Genomic DNA, 25,180 nt, shown 5'->3' with positions numbered 1-25,180 from the left:
AGCGTCATCCAATAACTGTTAATCACTCCCTTACCATTCCAGAGATTATCTGACAGCAGGCCAGATGAAATAGGATTAAGTAACTCAAAGAAACAAGTGCCTTAGGATAGGTTAATAGCAAAGTATCAAAGTATAAGGGAATTCCACACTGAACAGAAATTAATCCAGATTTTGTAATTTCTTGATATAGACTCAAAAAAAGAAACTGGTTGTGCACTTCCAAAACCAACTCTTGCATAAGATACAGAAAACTAGTTTATACTAATAAGCCTATAATAATGGCCACAAGAGTACAGACACATAGCAAGAGCAGCACACTACAAATTGAAACAAGTTAGGCCCAAGATAGAAGCAGCTACTTTGGTTTGCCTTGCCATTTTAACAAAATACCTACAGATTTGCTTAAAATGGAATTTTTCCATTCTACAACACTGTTTTATAAGGGGCACTGCTCAAAACACTGAAGTACAGGTGCCTTGGCAGGCACTCCACATGGAAAAAATAGCCCCACTTCCCCCATATCCAACCCAGAAAAATTAATTACTTATACCTACTCGTTCACTTACTGCTTTTAAGTTAAGCGTTTTCAGAGCTCAAGAATCCCCAATACCTATTTTGAAACATAAATCATAGTTGCTATCTGTACGCATCTTGGTATTCAGATAAATCAGGAGATATGTTCACAGTTTTAATTTGACATAGAAACTCCAAAAACCTTCTAGAACAACAAGGCTAGAGATCACAATAAAATTCCCTCCGTTTATAAGATGCATCTGTTGGGATCACAATATTTAACCAGTTTTCACTATATATCATGCAACACATTATGAGTTTTCTTCTAATGTACCTCGACAACCTAAAGTAAGCTGGTTTTAAAGCAGTAAAACTATTTACTGTATAAATAAGCAGCAGCTCATACAATCTAAGGCTTGAAGTGTCTTCTAATATAAATTTTAGATTTGTCTTAATTGGCTTAGATTATTTGTCCTGTGCACATGGCAGAGATACTCAAGTGTTCATGTCTAAGATACTTGCCAGCATTAGGAATTCACTACTTGACTGAAGCAAGGCTTTGCTCCTGGTCCATACTTTACAAGCAGAGGGCTGTTGTCCTCTGTTACTGTGGTAACATATGCCATAAGGGTGCAAGTGTTTATGTAAATAAACACTCCAATTTTGCTAAGCTATCACATTAGCACTCTTTAAAAAGACTTGAAAACACCTCCCCTTGTTTTCAACAATTCATCTGTTCTAGACGACAATTTTCGTTTCTAAAACTATTAATTTTATCCCCCTTTACAAAGTGAAGGGCACATCTAATTAAAATGTTACCACTGAGTCTGGAGATTTTGTACTTCATTTAGGGCAGGGCAGAGAACATTGACCTCAGTCTGGGGTATTGCTAACCTGAGTAGGATATTTAGTTATCTAAGTTGGGAACCTAGGTCCTTGCTCTATATCTTTAGGTTCTGTTTGTAAGGAAAGCACATTACAATATTTACTTTTAATTATTAGCAACTGTTTCTCTAACCTCAACAAGTGTGGCAATGGTCACTGATGTTAAAAATGGAGGAAAGGGGGAACAAGACTAAGTACATCTCAGCCAGTTTTTCTTAGCCCAAGACGAAATAAAGGCTTTTTTTTTTTAATCACCAAAACCTCTCAGCAAGCCTTTCAAGCAACATTATCTACTCGTTACGCTCACAGATTATCAGTTACTGCTAGAAACTGGGTTCTTTGTGTCCTAAGCAAGCAACAGAGTATTAAGGGAAGCTTGACTAAAATACTTCAGGAATTTGTCGAGTCAGCACCTTTGGTAGAAATGGATTGCAGCCTCAGCAACACAAAAAAAAAAAAATCGAAGTCCCACCCCCTGCGCATACAGCTGTAGCAGTGAGTTGACAGGAACACCCATATTAAACAGCAAATGCACATCTGAAGGTTTATTCTCTCAGAGTTAAAAACTTGCATAGCATACGAACAAAAGCTTGTTTTGAATAACTCTTTCAGGCTGTCTATTCTGAATGCAGTATATAGTCTCATCTAGACCTTGACCAAACATAAATAGCATAGCAACTAGCTGGTGATAAAAGTTTATCTCCATACAAGTTGAATCAAGTTGAATGATTAAGTCTTAAGTTGTACAGACTAGAATCAGTAATAAGGAGACATGCCTGAAACTGTAGTTTGAGGGAGCAGCACTAGCACACTGGGCGTCAAATGTCACTGAGGATGATGCTTAAACTAACCCATGAGTTAAAATGATGTTGAAGTATCTAAAACCAAATTTCCTGAACTCCAGCAGTTATACTGCATGGTAACCTTATCCAAACTTTATTGTTTACTTTAGAGGATGGCAAAGCAAAACAAAACCTCAGTGGCAGGTAGCTTCAGTTTGTTCCAATTACAGAAAAAAATAAAAATATCAAAAACCAAGGACCAATTTTTGCTAGATCTTCTGTCCCACTAAGCTGGGGGGGGAGGCGGCAAGGGCTGTTAAAGAAAATGTGTTTGATTAACTGAGAAGTTTTCATCACATTATGCAGCCATAGTAACACTCACTGAAGAGTTTCTACTTACGTATTTGACTTTTACCATCTCCATTAACACTTAATTAACCTAAAGGATGGTTAAAAAGAAGATAAGACCACTACTCATAACAGTTGAAGGAGTGCTGTGCTGCAGAACTAGAGGCTTCCATTTCCAAGCTTGCAAAGGCAATTGCTCTGCCTCACTTCCAGGCTGTTACACAGCTCCCGGTTTCAAGAAATTATCAGAGCTGTATTCCAAAGTGTACCATAGCCAAGCTATTCAACTTGGAGAGGCTTAATAAAGGTCATGTCATGTATATGAACTAATGGGTAGGACAGTATTTAAGCACAAGCACAACAATATTATGTTCCACATCAGTTCAGGCCACATCCCTATTGCTTTCACTTATTCAGGCTTTTTCCAGTTTAGCAAGACTATGATTAAATATCTGTAACAGGTTATTAAAAGAGGTGGTTGCAAGCCAGTAAGTTTTGGCTGGCTATTTTGCAGAAAAGACAGACTGGTTATAGCCTTACAGCCCTAGTATATGGCTGCTGTTAGTCTTCTCCAGGATGAGTACCTGAGAAAACAGATACCCAGGCGCAGCATTGTCCAAGGCACTTATGAGCGGTTATGTCATATTTGGCAAATTTCCAGGCTTCAGGCTCCACTGTGCTGCCTACTGCCTTCATTAGGCAAGATAACAGTGCACTGTAGACTGAATTTATCTTTAATTACCATCTTTTTAAAAAAAAACTAGTGAACATCAAGAGCCATCCAGCTCTTCAGAGAACCAATTGCTATTCTTAAATCTCCTAGTAATCCAGGCTACAGTCAGAGTTTCAGTATTGCATGAATAACTCCTGCATATCTCAGTTTGGAGTTTGCATTACAATCTACAGAAGAATGAGAAAACAGAAGTTTCAGGAAAGGGATTTGTTTAGTCTATTCATTTGAAGAGAACACTTGACATACCTTAATACTAAGGTGGCAGCAGGATCACAAGACTAAGCGAGTGCTTCAAGGTTGAAATTAGTGGGCTGCTTGTGGCTCGCTTAGATGGCGACCTGCTCCATCAGGATTAATTTACTGCTATACTAACTGTAGTCTGCCTAAGCCAAGTTTGAGACACAAAGCGCATCTGTGCTAATTAACCAGAACTGCTACAAGTTCTTACTATATTTATTTCACAAAGGAATAGAGAAGCACTTGTTCTATACAAGTGTCCACACGAATACTGAGCAGAGTAGATATCTGCAAGCAAGTTCCTGAGAGACAGGTGTACTGACAACATTTAAAAGGAAAAAAAAATTGCTTCACGAAAGTTTAGATGTGGCTCCAACCTTCTGATGGCCAGCAGCCAGTGTAATTGAGCCCACCCAATAATTAATTTATTTTTAATTTATGCACAGGTCAGAACTGTTACATTGTGTTACCTATTAACCTTACTTGGCCCATCGCCATCTGACAATGCTATGATTATAGATGTGCCATTATTAGCATGAAGAACTACAAAGCATGGTGGGGAGGAGGCTCTATTAGCATACGAAAAAGCTTCCCAGCATTCTGTCATGCTTCTTGAGGGCAAGTAGTAGTGTCAGTTGCTATTTATGGCGCTGCCATTTGTCTAGCAGAACATGCTCCTCATTCACATTCAATTATCGAACAGGCCTTGAACACAGGACAACTCTAGTTTTCTGTTTAGGACAGCAGTAATACAAATACCGCCAAGGCTAAGAGCTGCAGCTTCTCCTCTGAACTCCCTAGTGGCTAGGAACATCTATTTGGGAAGATAACAGTTCTTACACAAAAGATAAATTCTCAGTTTAAGAGACTTTGTTAGGTGTTTTCCTTGAGAGCTGTGAGTAATTTTTTTCTGAACATATGGATTTTTCTGTTTTGTTATGTTTTCATTTGCATCTACATTGGGAGCGTCTAAGCTGATTGGCGAGTTAGGTGGGAGAGACACCACAGTCTAACCACTACTAGCTCCCCTTCTGCAAAATATGTTGATACAGTTTCATAATCAGTTTGATTCAAGGCTATGCTTCTTAAAAAGACAACAACTCCAGACTCTTCCTTAGGGCTGCTCTCCTCTTGGCGTACACGTTCTTGCTACTACCTTGTAGAGTATAGGTTTGCCATTTGCTATGCAGATCATTAGCTACATGAAGTAAAACACCAAATCCATCCTCCACCTCTCCCAAATCTCTCAGCTGGTTATTTAGTGCAGCAGGGAAGAGGGCCGAAGGGGAGGCAGGTTACTTAGCAATATATTAGAGCGTTCTGTTTGCTGTATGCCTGCCCTCACATTATGCGAATTTGTCAGTGTAAATTCCTTCATTATCTAGTTCAGCCTAAAGTACTACAGCAGAGGTGCAAGTTCCAGGTCCATCTGAGTATGTCTGAAGGAGGATGCTGGTGCTCTTGTTTACACACTAACTGCACAACTAATCCAAAGAGGCTACTATAAAATAGTGTACCTTCACAAGATATTAGTATGGCTTCGGTTTTGTTCAAAAATTGACCAGTTGAAGGCCACAGAACAAGAAGCTTTTTGCTTAATGATATATAAACATCCTGTTATGAAGGAAAACATGAGTGTATGTTGTCCTTTCACAAGACATGTTCGATCAGACGAAAGAAGGGCCTGTCTATCATGATGAAGATCATAAATGGCACAAAGGCAGTTGAAGATTGTTGTGCCTTAGGACATCCTGGTGTCTTTAGATATCCATTACTACAGACAAAGAGATCAGTGACCTACTGATCACATTTAAGAACACTGTAGTGTACATTTTCTAATATTCTGCACAGTAAGTGAACTACTACCCACAGAACTGATTTCTTCCTCCAGTATGCTGCTAGAGATTTGCCCCATAACACTTCCCACAAAACAGCATGGAGTCACAGGCTTGACTGTAATCCAGTAACCCATTAACTCCCATCAGGGAAGGGAAATAAATGCAAAAGAGCACACAGCGGCTTCCAAATCCTATCACAATTCAGATACTCTAATTGCAGCAATTTAATACAAATTTAATAATTTTAGGTGCCTACCATGGATGTTTTTTTCCAGCTAGGCACCACAAGTTAAGAACACTACTACAGCTCAAACTGAAAAAGTTTCAGGACTAATTAGGTAACAGGGTCTAGCTTAAGACCAGATCTTCCCCCAAATAAACTGAATGGTTACTGGAAGCTCGTATCTGAGTGACTTTGTGACGTATTGTGTGGCATTTTAGTTAACAAAATTACATTGGCTCCTATCAAAAGAGAAGCTTTAAGCTAAGGAGATATGCAAAACCAGAAGTGCAAGGTTAGGCTACTACATAAAGTAGATCTTCCTCTCTCCTTGACTAAACAGCATTTGAGTAGTCATTTCCTTGAACAGTATTTCCACACAGTACAGTCAACACACCCTTCAACGGGGTAAGGCAGTATTTGCACTGGTTTAATACAAGTCACTGTGGACTCTCTTCTACCTTAGTTCACATTCAAGAACAGTTTGAGGCTTATCCAAAGTCTCCTCGTTTAACTATCACTTCTAATCTACTATTTATGGGGCCTTAAAGAAATCCTGTATGAGCTTTTTAATTGATGCAGATACATAATAGTCCCTGCAATAGTCTTTAACTTCCTTTTATAGGTCCTGATGGGCAGCCTTCATCCAAAGGATTTCAAGTTCAGCAGACATTGTATTTTCCAATGTCTCTAATGGAGAGGTGGGACGTCACATGAAAGATTCTAGCTCTGTACTGCCTCTCATCTATTAATTATCATCTTTGCTTGCTCTCCTCTTTTCTCAGCCAAACACACACAAATTCAACAAGTGTAAAAACCAAACAAAACCCCCAGACAACCTCAGCCCCTCAGAGTTCCATGAAATGAACACAAGAATACTAAGACAGAGAGGCAATGGACAGAACACTAGTCCCTTTTTATGCATTCTCCTCAGATTAATCTCATGCTAATCGTGTTTTCCTTAAATCACTCTCCTGCAAATAGTAGCAAGTAATGCAAGATTTAGTGCTTATTATAGCTCTAAGTAGCATGCTCTTAGGGTTTTTTCAGGCCAGAAACTGTCCATATTAGATGAGTGGCCATAGCCACTTTCTCTTGCAAAGAGAAAGAAGAGAGCAAATCAAGTTGCCTTGCCTTCAAATTTCTTCAGAGAGATAAGTAATCTAAGAATAGAAATAAAGAGAAGTATTGACTCTATAGAAGTAACTCAAGTCCTACTTTAAAATTATACCCAATGCAGATAAGAACCTACACTTCAGAGGAGCAATGCAGTAGCTTTAACCTACACACTGAAAGCCTTATTACTGACATATAGCACTAAAACAAGCTGTATGTGCCCAACTCACCTTATGTGAAGTTTGTTTCACTGTGTGGCTGTTCTCACAGAGAACAAATAACTCTATTCATACCCACGTGGTCCTTTAATTCATGTGTATGGCCCTCCCATATACACAGGTAATGCACGCTGTTGTCTACCATCCAGTCAAAAGGGTGATCATCATATAATGAATTTCATGAACCAGCTCTTTTTTTGATCCCCACTTGCTTATCCGCAACCTGATGCACCAGTCCCAATTCAGTGAAGCAAAGCTGCTGAAGTCAGACTTCAAGAGGCTTCAGCCTATGAACACTCTCCCTGTCCAGTGCAATGAAGAACTAATGCATTAAGTTCTACGAGAAGAGACAGACCTTCACTTAATGTATCTGTTGCGTTTTATTTAAGGAAAAAATACAGCCTGAGGAGAAAGGAACAGAATATACACAGAAACATTTGGAGAACAAACCAAAGGAATCCATCCTCCCTCTGTCCAACTTTTATGGTGACGGTGAAGAGGTAAGACAGTTCTCTAAAGTAGTGAAGGAAATGAAGAACTGTCTTGTCCTCCAGACCTGTAGCAAAATCAGCTTTTGCCTCTGTGTAGACCTGTTTCATCAACCCAGGAGTAGACGACTTCCTGACTTTACAGTGAAGGAGGGGGTTACCAGTAGTACACTTAGTATTTTAATAGAAACTATTTCTACACTACCACCTCCAAAACAAAGGGAAAAAGTAAGCTTTCCTAGTTTTCAGGGTGAATAGCAGATAACACTGTTGTTGCAACAGAATAGGTTGAGTGACAAATGACTTAGAAGTACTTCATCACCAGATAAGCACAAAGCTATTCTCAAAAAAAGGAAAACACTCCTGATGATGTATCTGTCAGCTAAGACAGCTGGAGAGTTTATAAAGCACCATCTTGCATAAGCCAAATCACTTCAGCAGCTCTGCAGTACCTACACAAGAAAATTATTCTTTAGTAGTATGTTAAATCTTATTTCTTGCAGTCCATATGCTTATAACATGTATGGATCTTCTTGGGTTTTAGTTCATGAGGCACTTCGTCCAAGCAGTGACAAGAACTTTTCCTGACCTGAACCCCCAAGTCTGGATGACACTTCACCAAACCACAAGATTCAGAGCTTTCCAGCTCCACTACAACCACAATCTATTTTACAGCATAGCCATGACTTGCTGTTTTCTCAATGGGCCACATTAACTAAGTGCTAATTAACTGGACTATCTTAACCAAGTACTTCAGTTCAGCTTTCAATCTATAGTTTTCTTGTCACTCCTCTGGTGTCTACAACACATAAGCCAAAAGCTATTTGCTTTTTATTATGCTTTTTGTAACATATATTTCATATATGTTCCAAAACAATCCAACTAGGCAGGTTTCTAGAAAAACCCACACATCTACTGGCAAGTTGTGAGGCATCTAAAAAGGTTATTAAAACTTTTTTTGTTTCCTCTGCCATCTGCACAATGACCTCTATATGCCAAATACGGAGCCTACAACAAGAAGCTGCCCTGAAACAAAATTCTGGAGAGCTGTCAGGAGCTGTAGGGTAACTAATTTTCTTACTCTATTGGATTTTGAAAGTTCACTGAATATTTGTATGAATAAAGAAAATTTAACTTTGAAGAAGTCAATCTAATATTACAGTTTCACAGAGATTCTGTTCACATAAACAGCTGTTACTTTTTCTTCTTGATAAATATCTAGCTCCCCACTCTGAAGAGGGGAAAGAAAGATGGAGCTCAAGCCAATAGCAGGGCCTGCAGAGCACAGAGTCTCTAGAGAGTGCTCTCAAGTATTTTTGGGAATCTTAGCGTACACTAGCCCATGGTTACCTGGCAACACTCAGAACTCCCTTAAAGGAAAAAGATTCAAATGCCATTAGACAGCTATTTGGAAGCTTCATGGATCACCTACTAGTGAGAACCACCAGCTCTTTCTTCATTATGAAGCTAAGAAATACACAAAGTGACTACAGCTCCCAAATAGCTGTCTGGACAGGGACAAAACATTTGAGAAATATCAGTATTTGTTTAAACAGTGGAAGTGTTAATATCTTATTTGTTTCCCAAGTGAGTTACATCTTTGTGTCTCTTGCAGACACTGAGAATGAGAGGTTTGTTGTCCAATGTGGACAGAGAGGTGGTTGTTCCATCAGAGTTCTCACACTGCTGACACACTGGCAAGCTTGTAGTTAATTTATTCTATCCTACTACGTTAAATCTCATTAGTCTACATCTCTAAACATAGGTTAAGAACCTAAGAGCTTGAATGTTTCTGTTGTATGCCCTTTTCCTGAATTCCACTGAAAACAAGAGTGGACAAATGCGTTAACCAACTGCAAGACATAATAGACATGGAATAAAAAAATCATACTACTTCTAGCTAAATGAATTAAAACCATCATTTAAAAAAATAGTGGGAGATAGAACAGCAAGTCTTAAATGCTATGACACCAGGTGAAACTATGTTACACATGCAGCTTGCATAGAATACCAGGGCACTGAAAAATTTTCAGTGAATAGTTGGGCCAACCAGACAAAGCACATGAACATTCACATAGGTTTGAGCTCATACACAACACATTTCATAAGCCACCTTCTACAAATACAAGAGTGAAGTCTGAAGAAGCCTAAGGACATGCAGTCCTGTTCTGAAAAAAACCAGCGAGACAGTTTCTGCTGTAAGGAAGATTAACAGCCTTGAATTTTACATACAACGCCCCTGTTTACACGGCTAGAAGTCCAAATCACCTGAATTTAGTTTAAGGAAACGCTGTATTTAAATGGTCTAATTTTATCAGTACAATTTTCTCCCCAGCTTTTTGTATTAGAAGTCATCAACATGAAGATTTTTCTAAGCCTATGTGGTTATCCCAATACAAGCATAGTTAGATCATCTTAATTTGCATTTAAAAAATTCTCCAAATCCACTTTCATCTGTTAGAGAGGAAACCTTACTCCACCGCTTTAAAAGTAGCCTCAAGTAATCTACAGACACACACAGGTGGACAAAATAGAGCTGTTTCATCATACCAACCACAGTGACCTTAGCCCTTCCCCAGGCAATTCCTGCCACATCATACACTTAGATTTCTAACTCAGATAAATATTAAACTGCTATCACATGTAATTCTCAGTCGAAAAAGGAAAACTGAGCACTGAGGTGTGCCCCCAGACGTACACCTTTCCCCCTCACCCCAAGCAGCAGCAGGTCTGTACTGTTCCTCTGGGCCCTGCACACTCACGCTCTCCCCCTCTTCCCTCGGGGGGACACTTACTCGCACCCCTCTCCACCCCATTTTTAATTATACAGATCTTAAGAGCTGATTTCTGTCAAAACAGATTTTTAAACCCAGTTTAAGCCAAGCCTCGGCATACCCCCAGAAGGCCCTGCTCACAGGCACCCTTTCAGAGGCCTGCCCTCCATCAGCGACGTTTTGAATTGAAAGACGCTCACGGATTTGGACGGAGACCAGAGACGCCTCTCTCCGGCCGGCCCCAAACCCACCCGCATCCCGAATACACGGCGCCTTCCCTTCATAAACAAGGACGGCGGTGGGCACCGACCCCTCGGCACCCCTACACGCCCCGGCCGGGGCGGCAACCACGGCACCCAGCGACCCTCTGCAACGACGAGGGGGGAGAGGAATACCCCACCGACCCACCCAAGACGCACAAACCAACCCAAACCCACACCCAAAAGCCTCAGGCTGCCCTCCCGCCGCGCCGCCTCCCCCGCCGCCCCCCAGTGCGCGTCGCCATTTCGCGAGGCAGGCGCGGTCCGAGCGGCCCGCTACGGGGGCAGGGGGATGAGGAGAGCACCGGGAAGGACGGGGACGGGGGATGGACACTGAGAGGAAGAAGCCCCGGCCCCGCAGGGCAACGGCCGGCCCGGCCCAGGCCCCAGCCCCACCGCGCCCCAGACGCCACTCACAGTTCCGGATATCGGAGATGAAGACCGCCAGACCCCGCATCCCATCGCCCTTCGACACCGCAGGCATCGTGACGCGCGATCACGGCCGCCCAGCGACACGCCAAACCGCCACAACCACCACCGCCGCCGCCTGCTCTCCCCGCGGGGCTCCTCAGGCCGCTGCCGCCGCCTCTGCAGCGCGCAGGCGCCGGGACGACACCCGCGCCCCCGTCGGCCTCGGGAACCCGCGGCTCTGGCGCCACCTGCTGGGCGGAGGCGGGGGCGGGGAAGGCGGAGCCGGGCCTCCCCTCTGCCGCCGCGGCGGGCCCAGGCCCCGGCCTCGCCCCCGGCTCCCGGCGGTGCGCCCCGGGGCTCCCCGGTCGTCCTGCGGTCCGGGAGGGGCGGCTGTTCGGAGGCTGGGCGCCGGAGACCGGGGGTTCCGCTGCTCGGACGTCGTGACCAGTCACCGCCATCAGGGCAAACGGGCCCAGGCCGATGAGCGGGGCGGCCCTGCCCCGTGAGGGGTCGGCAGGACGGCTGCAATCTCTGCGTCCGCGGGTGAATCCGCTGCATACTCCCTGCTCGGGAACGCCCTAATCCCTTCCTCTCCCCGTGCCCCTAATAACCGAGAAGTTTTATGATTTCTGAAGGAGAAATATAAGGCTTCGCAGGTGCCTCAGAGGATGTAACTTTTGAGGGAGAATGAGAGGGACGGCAGATCAGGAGACAAGAAAATTTCATTGGAAAGCTTTGAGCAGTCTGTTAATCACAGGAGTTGTAGAATGTCCTGAGGTGGAAGGGACCTGCAAGGATCATCAAGTCTAATTCCTGTCCCTGCAATCTAGGATCTTATTTCTGAAGTGTGGAGAGCAGAGTACGGACTCTCTATGGTACGGTACATAAGGTCATGCTTTCCACAGGTTGGACTGACAGAGGCTGTGCCTCGGCCCTCCAGCTCAAAAGGGGCTCCAAAACAGTGCATGGAATCTACTTCATGTACCTTGAGTAGTCCCGCTGTACATTTGCAAGCCCAAGAGCTACTGTATGCAGAGCCATCCTTAGGCACATAGCCGTCGTAAGCCTGCCCTCAGTTGCATGACGCAGTTGCTCTGCGTTATATGTGGTGATTCACACCGCTCTGACTCCCTGGGTGCGCAGGCATGCAAACCTGGGACCATGTGTTTCTCAGGAAGGCTGCGAACACGCACAGTGACACAGTGCCGTGCTGCATCTACTCCTGAGATTGAAAACATTTCAAGGTTAAACTGTCTTAAACACGCCAAAGAGGCAGGACTGCCCAGGGCATTTAATCTCATCAGATGGAAAAAGATTCAAATGGTGTCAAAACTGGCCTAGTCTGCCTAACCAAAAGTATGCTGAGAGTTTCAGTCATAACGCAAGTGATTAGTATACGTAGTGGATTATAATGACCTGTAGAATCATGGGGTTTAGGGCTACTGGAGATCAATCAGTCATTTCATCTGTTTTCCTGTATAATTCAAGCCATTTTATTTCACCTGTACCTTTTGGTTTGGGGTTCCCCCCCGTCCGTTTTCTTTTTTCCCCCTGAACTGAGACTAGTATTTAGCTTTTAGTTACAGCCTATCTCCCAGGAAGGTACTTAGTCTTGATCTGACACCATCAGATTCACTGTTTCCCTGGGTAGTTTGTTCACATGGTTAATCCTCCTCATTTAGAGCTTGCATCTTAAATTTATGAAGCTCCAGCGCCTTCAAGTTAATGATACATTTTTCTCTCTTAGATAGAGAACTACTTGATATAATACTTGATACTATCTGATAATACACCTCAGTTAGGTGACCTCTCAAGTGCCTGTTCTGTATGTTTTCAGGATACATTGTTACACAAGTGCTTTTTAGTTGCACAAGTATCTATTTGAAAGACGAGAAGACAGTATATGGTAGTCACACATATATCTGTTTCTCCCTGGATCTATTTTGCAGACCAAGTGCAACTACAGGCAGTCATGCACAGCTAGTCTTATATTCAATTCAGATTCTCTGCATCTGTGGGCTTACATGAAGTAAACTCTTCCTTTTTTATAGCTTTACAAACAGCTTTTGATGCTTAACAATAATTTCCGTTTACCTTTGAAGCTGAAAGACATTTCTGTTTCAGAAAAAAAAAATCATCTTTTTTGAGCTGGCCAAAATGTTGAATTAATTTCTACCCTTAAGAGCATAGTGACAGCTAAAGGCTGAGTATATCAGCCTTGTCTGGCTGTATTCTAGTCAATTCTGCAACTGCAAGTCATGCAGGTACACTTAAACTACCTTTTAAGTGTTGGCTCAAATACTGCTAGCAGAATAGCTGTGGCAGTACCAAGCTAACCACGGGCTGCAAATTCTGCTTAAGAACTTGATACCTGATACTGACTTCAAAAAGAACCCTCTAATTGTAGCACCATAGCTCTACCGATATGGTCTATCACAGGCAACCATGCCCCATTTTTAAACTTATTTATGCCTTAAAATCAAAATCAGTAACTGCTGGAGTATGAGGGAAAAAAACAAACAAAACCTGGTCAGTATTTTATGCAACATTCTCACCTTCAAAGCTTGGGGCTTCTTATATTTAATGAGTTACAATTAGTTACACAGGGGGAACTTAGGTGCTGAGATGGCCAGCACTGTGGCACCCAGCCTTCAGGTAACTGGCTCAAGGAAAGTAATTCACAGTCTAGGTTCAGTTACTGAATTTGGTAAGTAGTGGGAGTTGAACAAGATACATGATTACCAGAACAGACACAGATTCTTGTCTCTTTGTAAGACATTGAAAAAGTAGAAGCATAAAGATCCTCTTATCTTTTAGTCCTGCTTAGTGGAATGTCAGCCTCTGGCAGGGACTGCCCACTGCCTTGTAGATGTGTTGAAAATTTGGGTGCCACCTTACATATATGAGATAAGATCTGTGTTTCTTTTACAGGTAACTACAATTCTCCTCAACGGCAGCATGTATCCTGTCAACTACTTGCAGCAAACCTTTCATCAGTCCCACTAAGTCTACAAGAAAGAGGGTCAAAAGGAGCATATGATGGGAATGCAACGCAGGGAACAATAGATTTCATTACAGAGAGACTGGAAACAAAACTGATTTTTCATGCCCTCATGCCTCATCTCTGTCATTCCTGCTATTTAGAAGTGTAACCTGGAAGCATTTAAATATTGTGAGAGATGAATCACATGTTATGAAACAACAGAAAATCTGGTACCACTTCAATTGTAAATTACTTTAGGTACTGTAGTTATGCACCTTTTAAATTTGGGGCAGTTTATATATGAAAACATACTGTGTTTGAAACACACCTATCAAGCAATCCTATGAGATGAAAAAAAATCACCACTTCTTGAGTGAAAGCTGAAGGATTCAGAAGTGTTTCGGTGACACTAAAAAAGTAGTATGAGACATTCTTTTTCTCCTGCTCTTTAGTCTGTAAGCATGTGGGTCCGACTGTGCTAGCAAGTACCAGTTTCCTGTTTGCAGTCCTTGCTAGAATTTAAATCTGCGTGATTTAGCGCACAGAGAAAGGGTACACATTCTTAGCACTTGCCAGAGAGACCATCTGGTTCACTGGCAAAACTTTTGTTCAGGGGAAAAAACATTTCTGTTTTTCTCTTCAGTGCTAAAGAATGTTCGTGAAGATCTTCATTATGCAAAAGGGAATAAAAGAAGAGGACAGATCAGGAAAAGACAAGGTAGCCCTCCAGTTCAGCTCTGGGATGTCGCACCAAGCTGTAACCAACAGAAAGCAGGTCACAGAAAGGCTTCTGTTGGGAAGTGCCCTGCTAGGATATGCTAGGCTTGCCACTACATCACAGCATAACACATTGGTTTTCATCAAGTCTTTTGATATGGTATTTAGTCCCTGCAAGCAGCCCTTGAAATAGCAGGGTTACATCAAAACTTCCACTGCAGTAAAAATAGTAATAGCACAGCCATGTTCTATGTCAAAGCACAAACTGTGGAAGGTCAAAACAGAATAAAAATCTCAATTTAAAAACTAATATTTTATTTTAAAGCAAGTTAGCAGCCATCTGAGATTTGAACCCTCCTTTCTGCACACAGAGTTAGCAATATTGCTTGCTGACTTTCTGCAGCCTTGTCTGTACTATCATTTTGCTTCCAGGTTAGTGCATGTGTTTTAGCCCAAACTCAACACTTAACCTACACTATTTGCTACAGCTTGGAATAAACCAAGAGGCTCTCCTAGGGAATTTACGGTTAGGCCGTGACTAGCATTTGCTTTCTTTGGGGTACCGATGGGCCCCAGCGCAACCCACACCCTGGGACAACCCAGCTGGCGTCCCTTCACCCAGGGCTGGGCCGGGCTAGACGCCTTTCGCCCCGCCCCGGAGAGACGGTACCGAGCAGCAGCCCCCGCACCCTCCAGCCTCCCGCCGCCAGCGCTGTGCCGCCGCCATGTCGGCGCGACTAGCCCTTAGCGCCACCCGGCGGCTGCTCCCGCCCCGCCGCCTCAGCGCGGCCCCGTCCGCCGGCGGGGCGGTGCCTCCGCCTCTACTTCCGAAGCGGCGGGGGGCGGTAGGTGGTGGCAGCGGGCGGCTGGGGGCTGGCGGGAGGGGAGGGGAGGCTAGGCCAGGCCAGGCCAGGCCTGGCCTGGCCTGGCCTGGCCGGAGTGGGACAGGGGTGACGTGGCTTTTGAGGGTGGCCCCACGGGATAGGAGCTCGGTGGTGGGCCGCGGCGGGGGCTCGCTCGGAGGGAGCCTGCTGGCTTGGCGGCGTGCAGGTTGTCTCTGGGGTCTGCGTGGAAAGCTTTGTCGTCTCGAGGGTCAGGCAAGTGTGAGTGGCAATTCCTACTGTCAGAGGAGAGACCCTTACAAGAGGAAAGGGAGTAGTATTTACACAGGTTAGAAACAGGTTTATTTTCACACCTGAAACTAGCTCTTGTTGATTTAATTTAAAAGCACACCAAGAGTATGCTTCCTGGGCTTCCTTTACTAAGTGATGCAAACTCCTTCTGCAGCAGTAGTTAGAACCTAGTTTACTCTTTAGAAATAAAGTATGAACATTCACTCTGATTTCCAAGTAGTTACTGTGCCAGCCTCCAAGATTATTTCGTTTCTTTGGTTGCTTATTTTGGACAGTCTAAATCTGCCAGCTTTTCTCTTTTTTTTTTTTTTTAATAAAAATGCATTTAAAGCAGCTGACTAAAAGTATGTCACGTGGAGGCTCTGGTTAAACATTTGTTACCTGGCTTAGGGAGAAACCTGGCCTTCATAACAGTTTGTCAAAAAATGTTTTAAACCTTAAATTGTCCATAGTATCAGTTGAACAAGGACATGAACAGAGCCGATCTTCAATTTTGCTTGCATTTTGCAGTGATAAAGGAAATAAACAAGTGTGCCAACGTCATATAGTTGTACTCAATTCAGTTAGTTTGAGTACAATTAAAAAATTTTGAGGGGAGTCTTGGAGAAGAAAAACTTGATGGGGATCTAGTTTTGTAAAGCTTGTAAAATTCATACTTTTTCATATGTTTCTATAAAGCACATTTAAAGTTTGACTAATTCATGTAGTAGAGTGGTGCTGTCTACATGATTTTCACTAAACCAGTGTTGTTAAAGAACAAATTATTAAAATAAGGTTCCAACCAAGAATTAATATTGGACTGTCACTGGCAAAAATCATTTTGCCACAGGCTCAGTGCCTCCTACAGATCTAGAGGCAGGTGTTGACTTAATAACTGGCAGGTGGACAGAATCAATTCAAGGAAACGAGCACACTTTGATGTCTAATTAGAGTTCAGGGATTTTTTTTTTTAAACTTCTGTTCTTCAGCTGTTAAACATCAGCTTCTCTTCAAGGAAGTGGATGCTGTTGCAAATTGATTCTGAAAGTGAAATCGAACACCTCCAAATCAATATATACCAGCTTCTGGAAGAATTTATATTCTCTTCAAGTAGTTAAGACTTGTATTGAGGCTCTCAGTTGTTCATCTCTGTAGTAGTTTATAGACCCTGCCAAGCTAGACAGACGAGAGTAGATGCTGTGAAGAGCAATCTGCTTTGTCTAATTTTTTAGGATGTGGAAAACGAGGTTATCGGTGACCTTGAAGTCAAAGTAGAAGCATAATACCTTAACTATTAATAATAATGAATTTCAAATGGTATAGCAGTTGAGCTTCCCCCACCCTGCCCACCACGATCCAAGAAGTATTAGAAGGCTTTCTGCTTTTATTTTGCAGTCTTTATACGACTTGACTAAAGCCTTCAAATAATTTTGTACATGAGGTTTTTGATGATCTGTGTTCTTTAGTGCTAGTGGCATTGGTTTTTTCAAGTACTTTTGATGCCATCATCCTGCTTTGTTTCCTAATCATGTACTCCTCTGTTTTCCTGCAGAATCCCTAACTCCTGCAATAAATATTTCTGCTTTTTAAAGCCTCACTGCTAAGCCAGCCACATCGAAATACGCTTAAGTTTATTGGGTTGTTGATCTCATCTCTGCATTACCACTGTTGGCTTCAAATAGCTACTGTTTCATTGAGTACGCTTCCCTTTAACCTTTAAGGTTCCTTCTGCCACCATGTTACTGCCATGGTACTCCTTTAGAGTGCTTAGTCTGCTGTTGCTGCTTTGGGATCCCTCACCTGATGTTTTGTATAGAAAAAAAATACTCAAACTTTGGGCAGCACTTGCTATCAATGCCAACAGAAAACCAGTTTTGTAAATATGATTTGAAATGAGTGTATAAGTCTTTGAAGTGAGTGGCAGAAATGTTAAATCTTCAGAATAATACAGGAAGTGTGAGAATTTTTTAAATAGACAAAACTTGATAAAATTATGGGAAAGGTGTTTGCTTTTTATTTTTTCCCCATTAGGATCTTACTTATGAGAAGCAGCCTGGTACATATCTAGAGCCACTAGTTTGTTATACATGAAAGCTATTCCCAGTTCCGGAATTAGTAACAGGTTGCTTTTCTTCATTCTGGTATTTTACCTCCTTTTGCCCTGGTTCCCCTAATGCTTATTTTTTTTTCTCTCTGTTTTCTTCTCATCCAATTCTTGGAACTAGGCTGGAAAAGCAGTGCGACTTGTGAATGTGGAGAGGTTGAAAAACAAGTTCTGACTGTATTTGAATTTTTTTTTTTGTCTTTCCTCTGACAGAACTAAGGTGTGATCAATAAATAGCACTGAACAGAACTGTTCTCTATTAATTCTCAATTACAGAATCACAGAATGGTAGGGGTTGGAAGGGACCTCTGGAGATCATCTTGTCCAACCCCCCTGCTTGCGCAGGGACACCTAGAGCAGGGGGCACAGGAACACATCCAGGTGGGTTTTGAATGTCTCCAGGGAAGGAGACTCCACAGCCTCCCTGGGCAGCCTGTGCCACTGCTCTGCCAACCTCACAGGAAAGAAGGTTTTTCTCATATTGAGGTGGAACTTCCTGTGTTCCAACTTGTGCCCGTTGCCCATTGCTCCTTGTCCTGTTGCTGGGCACCACTGAAAAGAGTCCAGTCCCATTGTCCTGACACCCACCCTTTAGATATTTATAGGTATTTGTGAAATCCCCCCTCAGTCTTCTCTTCTCCAGGCTGAACAAACCCAAATCTCTCAGCCTTTCCTCATAAGGGAGATGCTCCAGCCCCCTGATGATCTTTGTAGCTCTCTGCTGGACTTGCTCAAGCAGTTCCGCGTCCTTCTTAAACTGAGGGGCCCAAAACTGGATACAGTACTCCAAATGTGGTCTCACCAGGGCAGAGTAGAGGGGGAGGATAACCTCTCTTGGCCTGCTGGCCACACTCCTTTTAATGCACCCCAGTATACCATTGGCCTTCTTGGTCACAAGGGCACGTTGCTGGCTCATGGTCAGCTTGTTGTCCACCAGCACTCCCAGGATCTTCTCAATGGAGCTGCTTTCCAGTAGTTGAGCCCCCAGCCTGTACTGGTGCATGGGGTTGTTCCTCCCCAGGTGCAGGACCTTGTGCTTGCTGTTGTTGAATTTCATGAGTTTCCTCTCAGCCCAGCTCTCCAGCCTGTCCAGGTCTCATTGGATGGCAGCACAGCCTACCGGCAAATTCTGTTATCTGGAGCTGGAATAAACTGTCAAAGTAATTCTTCTAGACCAAAGGACCACTATTGTTTTCAATTTTGTGTGTATCACTGACTTGGCAAGGAATTCTTACCTGTTAGAGTAAAGGCATATAGCTATAAGCATATAGCTGTACATCTTTTTGTCTCTTAATTTGTGACTTGCTGACTGGGTTAGGCAGGAGCAGAAACAAAGGGTACCTCTTATTTGCTATAGAACAGGTAAGGTGGTACTATAATTGTTCTGGGTAGCAGACATTTATCTCAGATTCAGCTGTAAACTGTTATACTTTTTTAGGGATTCTTTAAAATGGAAGTTGCAAGTGTCCAACCCACTTTCTCTGTGATACACATGCTGAAACAAGGGATAAAAAGATGTTTGAGCCTAGGAATCTCTTAAAATACTCTGTTATTTTGCTGCTGGAGCAAAAGCACTATTCAAAGAGTACTGCCTTAATAAGTTGGATTCTAAAGAGCAGAAGATAAGACAATTGCTTGAGTTGTATTAGACAAGAAAATTAAATTAAACTGTTACACTCTTCTGTTCACAGAGATTTGAAGCCTTATATTTTCAGGACAGGAGAAACTTGACATGGGGAAAAACACCATGAGGCTTCTCTGTACTTCACTTTCTCTTACCATGATTTGCTGGCTAGCTGAAGGTACCCTGTCAAAAACAGATGCAAAGAAAGGTCCTACAAAAAAACTGGAAGAAAAGGTAAGAGAAATAACTGAAATGCTGATCTAATCTAACATGTGCAGTGAACTTCGGTAAATGGACTTTCATTCTGTCAAACCAGTGCTAAAAGCAACCATGCATTTCTGTTGAAGCTTATGCTCAGAAATAGGACTACCTGTAACTGTCCTTTCCTTGAGCTTTCTTGAGTGTCACAAATGGTTCACTTCTTGAATAAATATTATTTAGACTTCTGGAGCTTTATGCCCCATGCAAGCTGCAGAAGCAGGAAGTTTTTGGCCCTTCTTGTATCGCTAAAGGGGACATGCTTCCATCCCTTTTGAAAGATGGGTGGGAGCAGTAGTTTGGTCAAGAGTCCTAGGTCATTTCCTGGTGGAAGGGAATGTGTACCCAACCTTGCAGTGGGAAGGCTGTGTCCTCACAGAAGAGTGTGAAAAGCCTTCTAGCCAGCAGTTCCTTTGCAGGCAGAAATGATTCAGAGTCCCATAGCAATCTGAGCAAGCAGAGCCAACATGTTGCAGTCTCTCTTATCCTGCCTATTTTCTTTCAAAACTGCAAGAAGGCGCAGCAGTGCAAGAGGAAGGACATGTATGGAGAGGAAGTATATTCACCAGTGCATGTGCCAAGTATATGTACTTAGTGTTGCTAAGAACGTCAGGTAAAAAAGTAGATATGTTCAAAATCCTCTTCCTTAAGTTATGAGTATAGTTAACCCTTCATTATGCAGATACATCTTTCATTGTTTGTATTACTTGCTCAACATCTACCTAGAAGAAAATCTAGTCTGCAGGTAACAAGGATAATACAAAGTGTTAAGACAGGTCTTGTCCTTAAAGTCTCACGCTGAATCAATAGATGATTTCTGCGTACTCACCATGCACACTTTATTATGCCTTCTCACTCTGTTTCCATACATTAAAACTATTAGTGCTGCTTTAGTTGAAGCAGATCTTCCTTAAAGAAAAGTGTTCAGAATATTGGCCTTCAGTAACCACAAGGTAGCATACTCAGTCTAAAACATATGCAGTTTAAAAGTAGTAGTCAAATTCTTGGGTAAGAACTCTTAACCCCTTTTCATCACTTTAGGGATAACATGGCAGGAAGCATTGACTAGAGAGCAGAGCATCATCAGCTGTGGTGAATGATGTTCTTTGATCTTACCAGTTCTCGATTTTTTTTTTTTGGTTGTTGTTTATATGCTTTTTGCATTGCAAACAAAGTTAAGTTTACTGATGATAACAAATAATTTCTGAGCACTTTCCTGTTTCAGTTTTAAATCAAACTGCTCTGCATTGTTTAAAAGGAGTGCTCAGAGTTTAATTATGTGATTTTTTGTTGTTGTTTTTCAAGTCTGCTGCTATTGGAAGTGGCCGCTTCATATAGCTGGTTCTAAAAACTGTCTTCTCCCCCCAGACGCTGCACTCTGATAAAAATGTGTGGGACCGGGGACTGGTAGTTGTGGATCCAAAGGCAAAGGATATTATACTGGAACACAGAAGCTATTGCTCCCAGAAGGTGAAGGAAAGACGTTTCTCAGGAGATGTTCTGGGATATATTACTCCTGTAAGTTAATAAAATTAATAAAATTGGTGCTTTGAATGAATATGCAGCAGACTGTGCTGATCTGCAACCTTGTATTCCTGCTTTAAAAGTGTCTGTATAATAATGGGAATTTCTGATCAAATACAGTCAAATAGCCAGAGGATTATTTAAGAGCTGGCTTGCAGTTCAAGTGGTCTCAAACCCATGTTCTCCCATCCATCTCTTGGAGGACATCTAGGTCATGTTCTTTTAATTCTCAATGGTAAAACAGAGATGATAGTATTCTCTTTTCCTTGATGAGCCATGGGAAGTTGCAGTAAAGTCAGAGCAGGAGGGCTAGTAAGTGTCCTCATACCATGCAGCTACCAACTTGAACCTTCTAAATAAACAGTACAAATTTTATGCTGCTGTCAAACTGATCACTTTTGCTATCCAGTCTTACTATTATTCAAAGCATACTTTCCTGAATAATAGATGTTTCTTCCTTTTGTTTAGAGGATGCTTTTACCTTGTTTTAGTCTTACACTGCTCAAAAGGGAAACAGGTCCCGTATAAATTTTCACCTTTCTTAAGTTCTCTTGAACATAATTGCAGAATCCATAAATTCAAAACTGTGTTGGAATCTACATGCAAATTCCTGTAGTTCAGGTGAATTTGCACAATTTGAAGATTGCCTTTCATGTAGCTACCTGAGTTTCCAGATTACTTTCTTGTTTAAATATAAATAACGTCCCAGAAGGTTTCATTAATCTAATAAATGGGTATCTAGCAAATGACTATGTTTGTGTTAAAGAATTTGTATTGGTCAAAAGTAAAGTGAACTGTATGTCTTGCTTCTGAGCCTCTGACTTTTTTTTTTTTTTTTCTCTCTTCTTTCTTTTGCAAGTGGAACAGCCATGGCTATGACATTGCTAAAATATTCGGAAACAAATTTACACTAATCTCACCAGTCTGGTTACAAGTAAAAAGAAGAGGGAAGGAAAGGTTCCAGTTTACTGGGCTCCATGATGCTGATAAAGGTGTTATTTCCTTTTTCTTTGAATGTGCATTACAAGGAAGATTACTGGCCTTGTTGCAGACTGGGTAGCTTTGGCAATATATGCTTGTGGGTTTTTCTGGCTCTGCCTCATGGAGAAGTTCTTTTCTCTGTTCCATTTTTGGGGGAGTTTTCTTCAGAGTGAACTTCTTTCAGTCCCCACCTGCTTCCACACATATACATTGTTTACCTGTCCAAAGAATAGGTAGAAAGACTGGCAATTCCACCAGGCTGTCTACAAAGCTGCTTTTAAAAAAAGGAAGGGACAAATAATCTGTACAGGTAGAAATAGCCTTTGTTGTTTTCGCTGTGCAGTTGTTTACCTGTTGCGGGTTTTTTCTCTTTGCAAAAACATTTGGGAGAATTTGTTTTGGGAATGGAAGATTAAATTTAATCTGAAGCGACTTTTTTTCTTTCACTGTTAAGAAATTGGCAGCAAGGTCAAATTTCAGCTAGTATGTTCTTAAATAATAACTAAGTAGTTTATGGTTTTGAACTTGATTGAATGTGGAATCTCATTTGAAATAGCTATAATTCTTACCATGTTGGTGCCTACTCACAAATTCATTGTAGTGCAATGATTGCCAAGGGTAGTGGATGGGACACTTGGAAGTTCCATCTTTAAAAAAACAAAAACAATCCTCCCAGGTGATGCTTGATGACTACAGCAGTGTTGTTCTGGGTAGGCAGTAACATAGTTTCCATGATGAGGCAGAACTGTAAGCAGCAGGGAGGGGTTGGGTAGGGACTATTGCAAGATTGTAGTAAATGCCAGTTGTGCTGTGGTGGGGGTGAATAGCTTCAAATTCTGTGTATCGGAGGACGTTTCTTCTGTGTTGGTTATGAACTGGTAGTCTGTGGCAGGAAGGTAGATATAATGAAACTATGCTACATTATTTGAAGAATGTTTGAAAATATGTTGTCATTGTCAACATCATTTATATTTTAACAGTTGTTCTCTTGATACTGTTTGATAGGCTGGATGAAAGATGTCAGAAAAAACTCCAAAAACATCAAAATAGGTGAGCCTCTGTTTTGTGTTTGTTTGGTTTTTATCTTCTTTAACTGCTAGCAGAGCAAAAGAAGGCTTTATTCCAGGTGCGTATGGGAGAAAGAGAGGTTACCTTAGCATAGTTGTATGAAGGAAGAAGTCTAAGAAGAAAAATAAAAGCAGTTAACTATAGATAGATAAGTAACTGGAGTGTTGATCCTGTTGGTGCCTTAATGTTTTGCCTTAACTTCTTGTCTATGGATAAACCCTGGGTCACAGGGCCCTCTCTGGAGGGGTCCTTTGTATATAACACTACCTGTTTATCTGGGGGAGCATCTCAAACTTGTTGCACAGGGGTTCTGCTTAGTTAAAAAGAAAAAAAAAATCCAAATCTGAGTCAGTCAGCCTTTCCCGCATGGTAGTAGAAAAGTCCTCCTTTGGCTCTTCTCCCATTAAAGCTGGCAACTCAAGGGATGTGCCACAGTGTGTGTCTTTAGGGAAAATGGCAAACATTGCTGTAGAGATAATACTGTGCTACACTACTTATATTTGTCTATAGCAAGAATTCGGTGGGACTGTGAAACCCTTCTTGATTCACAAGAGAGTATGCAACTTGAAATACATTAGAAAAATTGAATGCTCAGTCAGATATTTTTAAACTGCTTCAGCTGCCAGATGATAAAGCTTTTGAAATCTCTCTACTCTTCTAAGATATGCTTTTACGTTCTTGGTAGTTAGAAAGGATTTAGACATAGCTCTGCATGAGTTGTTGGCTTTTCCAGTGTGCATGGTTAACTGTTCCAGCAGCAGTTTTCCTGACTCTTGTCTGACTATCTTTTTAACGTTTTGTGTTGTCAGAAAAAGAAATTACATGAGCTCAAGTGCCCATGTTTTCCAAAATAGAAATTTGTCATAGGGTCTTGAGATGAGTGGAAGAGTGAAGTAATAAAAGGGCTGTGTACAAAAGACTAACTTAGAGTTTGAGGTGAACTTTCTATCTTGTTCTTGTGGTAGAGGAAATGCACAACTTACAGAAATGTTGCTTTTTCATGTTGGTGTTCTTTTAAGACCCTTATTGGGGCCCTAAGTGATAGCTCAGTTAAGATAGTTCAATCAAGTGAAGGTATCCTCTTAAAACTTGCACCAGTGCTGACCTTTGAATGTAAAATGGAGAAGAATATTCTACAATGTCAATTTATCTGTGCTGTTAAAGTTGGTCAGAGTAAAAGAACAATGATATTAGTCATGGGATATATCATTGTTTAGTGGCAACTCTGCTTGTATCTGCTGTATTCTGTTTCTGCAGCAATATTCCAGTGTAGATAATAAAGTCTTCATTTTCACTACTGATTGATGACTTTTCTTGATAGTGCCTCGAATTTTGTTTGATGGCTGGACTTACCAGGACTTTGAGAGTGTTTTTGGCAGTGAGGATGAGATAGAGGAGCTTTCCAAGAACATGGTTCTGCTAGCTAAGGTAAAAAGACTTTCTGCTAATGCTTATCAAATAGTGTGAGATGACATTTGATTACTTTTATAATGGCTATTTTCTCATTTCCAGTTGTTTTTATATTCTACAAAATAAAATTCTACTCAAAACAATAATGAGGCAGGATTCTTCATAGTGTGTCCTAGTATGTGTCTAATTCCTGTAAATACAAAGTATAGCAACACTTAAGTGCAGTTAACTACCAGTCTAAAGTGAGACTACATAAGTCTGGTTAACATAACCTTGTTAAGTTATTGTTGGCAGCCACACTGGTGATTTTTCCCTGCTATAAACTGTGATTGATAAAACCTGTTCCAAACAGCTGACAGGCTGATTGTTACTGAGGCAGTAGGGGATAACTGGTAAACTTCTCATGGAGGTTGCCTGGTGAGCAGAGTGCTTTCTTTTACATTTCTATTTAAAAAAAAAAAATCTGTTAAGTAGGGGCTAAACTGGTTAGTGGCATTTTTTGATAGGCAGAGAAAGGGCCACGGGTGCAATGAGTAATGTTTTCTGTGTTACAGGAGTACGTTCAGGCTCAGTGTG

At 41.7% G+C, this 25,180-nt stretch overlaps 2 protein-coding genes across 7 annotated transcripts in view; one reads left to right on the top strand and one right to left on the bottom strand.

Moving 5' to 3' along the window:
- Positions 1-11,033, bottom strand: part of AP2A2 (adaptor related protein complex 2 subunit alpha 2) — a 43,676-nt gene extending 32,643 nt beyond the window's left edge. For all 4 annotated transcript variants that reach the window (XM_075094511.1, XM_075094509.1, XM_075094512.1 and 1 more), the window contains exon 1: positions 10,830-11,033. In XM_075094511.1, the coding sequence (XP_074950612.1) occupies positions 10,830-10,896 (67 nt within the window). In that variant the 5' untranslated portion in view covers positions 10,897-11,033. The remainder of the gene's footprint in view (positions 1-10,829) is intronic.
- Positions 11,034-15,292: 4,259 nt separating this feature from the next.
- The window catches only part of CHID1 (chitinase domain containing 1), a 117,775-nt gene continuing 107,887 nt past the window's right edge, over positions 15,293-25,180 (top strand). Inside the window, exons 1-6 of one of the 3 annotated variants that reach the window (XM_075094507.1) lie at positions 15,293-15,368; positions 19,431-19,597; positions 20,990-21,139; positions 22,005-22,137; positions 23,132-23,176; positions 24,516-24,622. In XM_075094507.1, coding sequence (XP_074950608.1) covers positions 19,472-19,597; positions 20,990-21,139; positions 22,005-22,137; positions 23,132-23,176; positions 24,516-24,622 — 561 coding nt within the window. In that variant the 5' untranslated portion in view covers positions 15,293-15,368; positions 19,431-19,471. Of the gene's footprint in view, positions 15,369-17,952; positions 18,121-19,430; positions 19,598-20,989; positions 21,140-22,004; positions 22,138-23,131; positions 23,177-24,515; positions 24,623-25,180 lie in introns of those variants that run through there. The other 2 variants (XM_075094506.1, XM_075094508.1) reach the window with 2 other exon arrangements.

Source organism: Phalacrocorax aristotelis, chromosome 5 (genome assembly GCF_949628215.1).
Source record: "Phalacrocorax aristotelis chromosome 5, bGulAri2.1, whole genome shotgun sequence".
NCBI lineage: Eukaryota > Metazoa > Chordata > Aves > Suliformes > Phalacrocoracidae > Phalacrocorax > Phalacrocorax aristotelis.
Note: the sequence above shows the minus strand (reverse complement) of the source record. Positions and strands in the feature narration are given on the sequence as shown.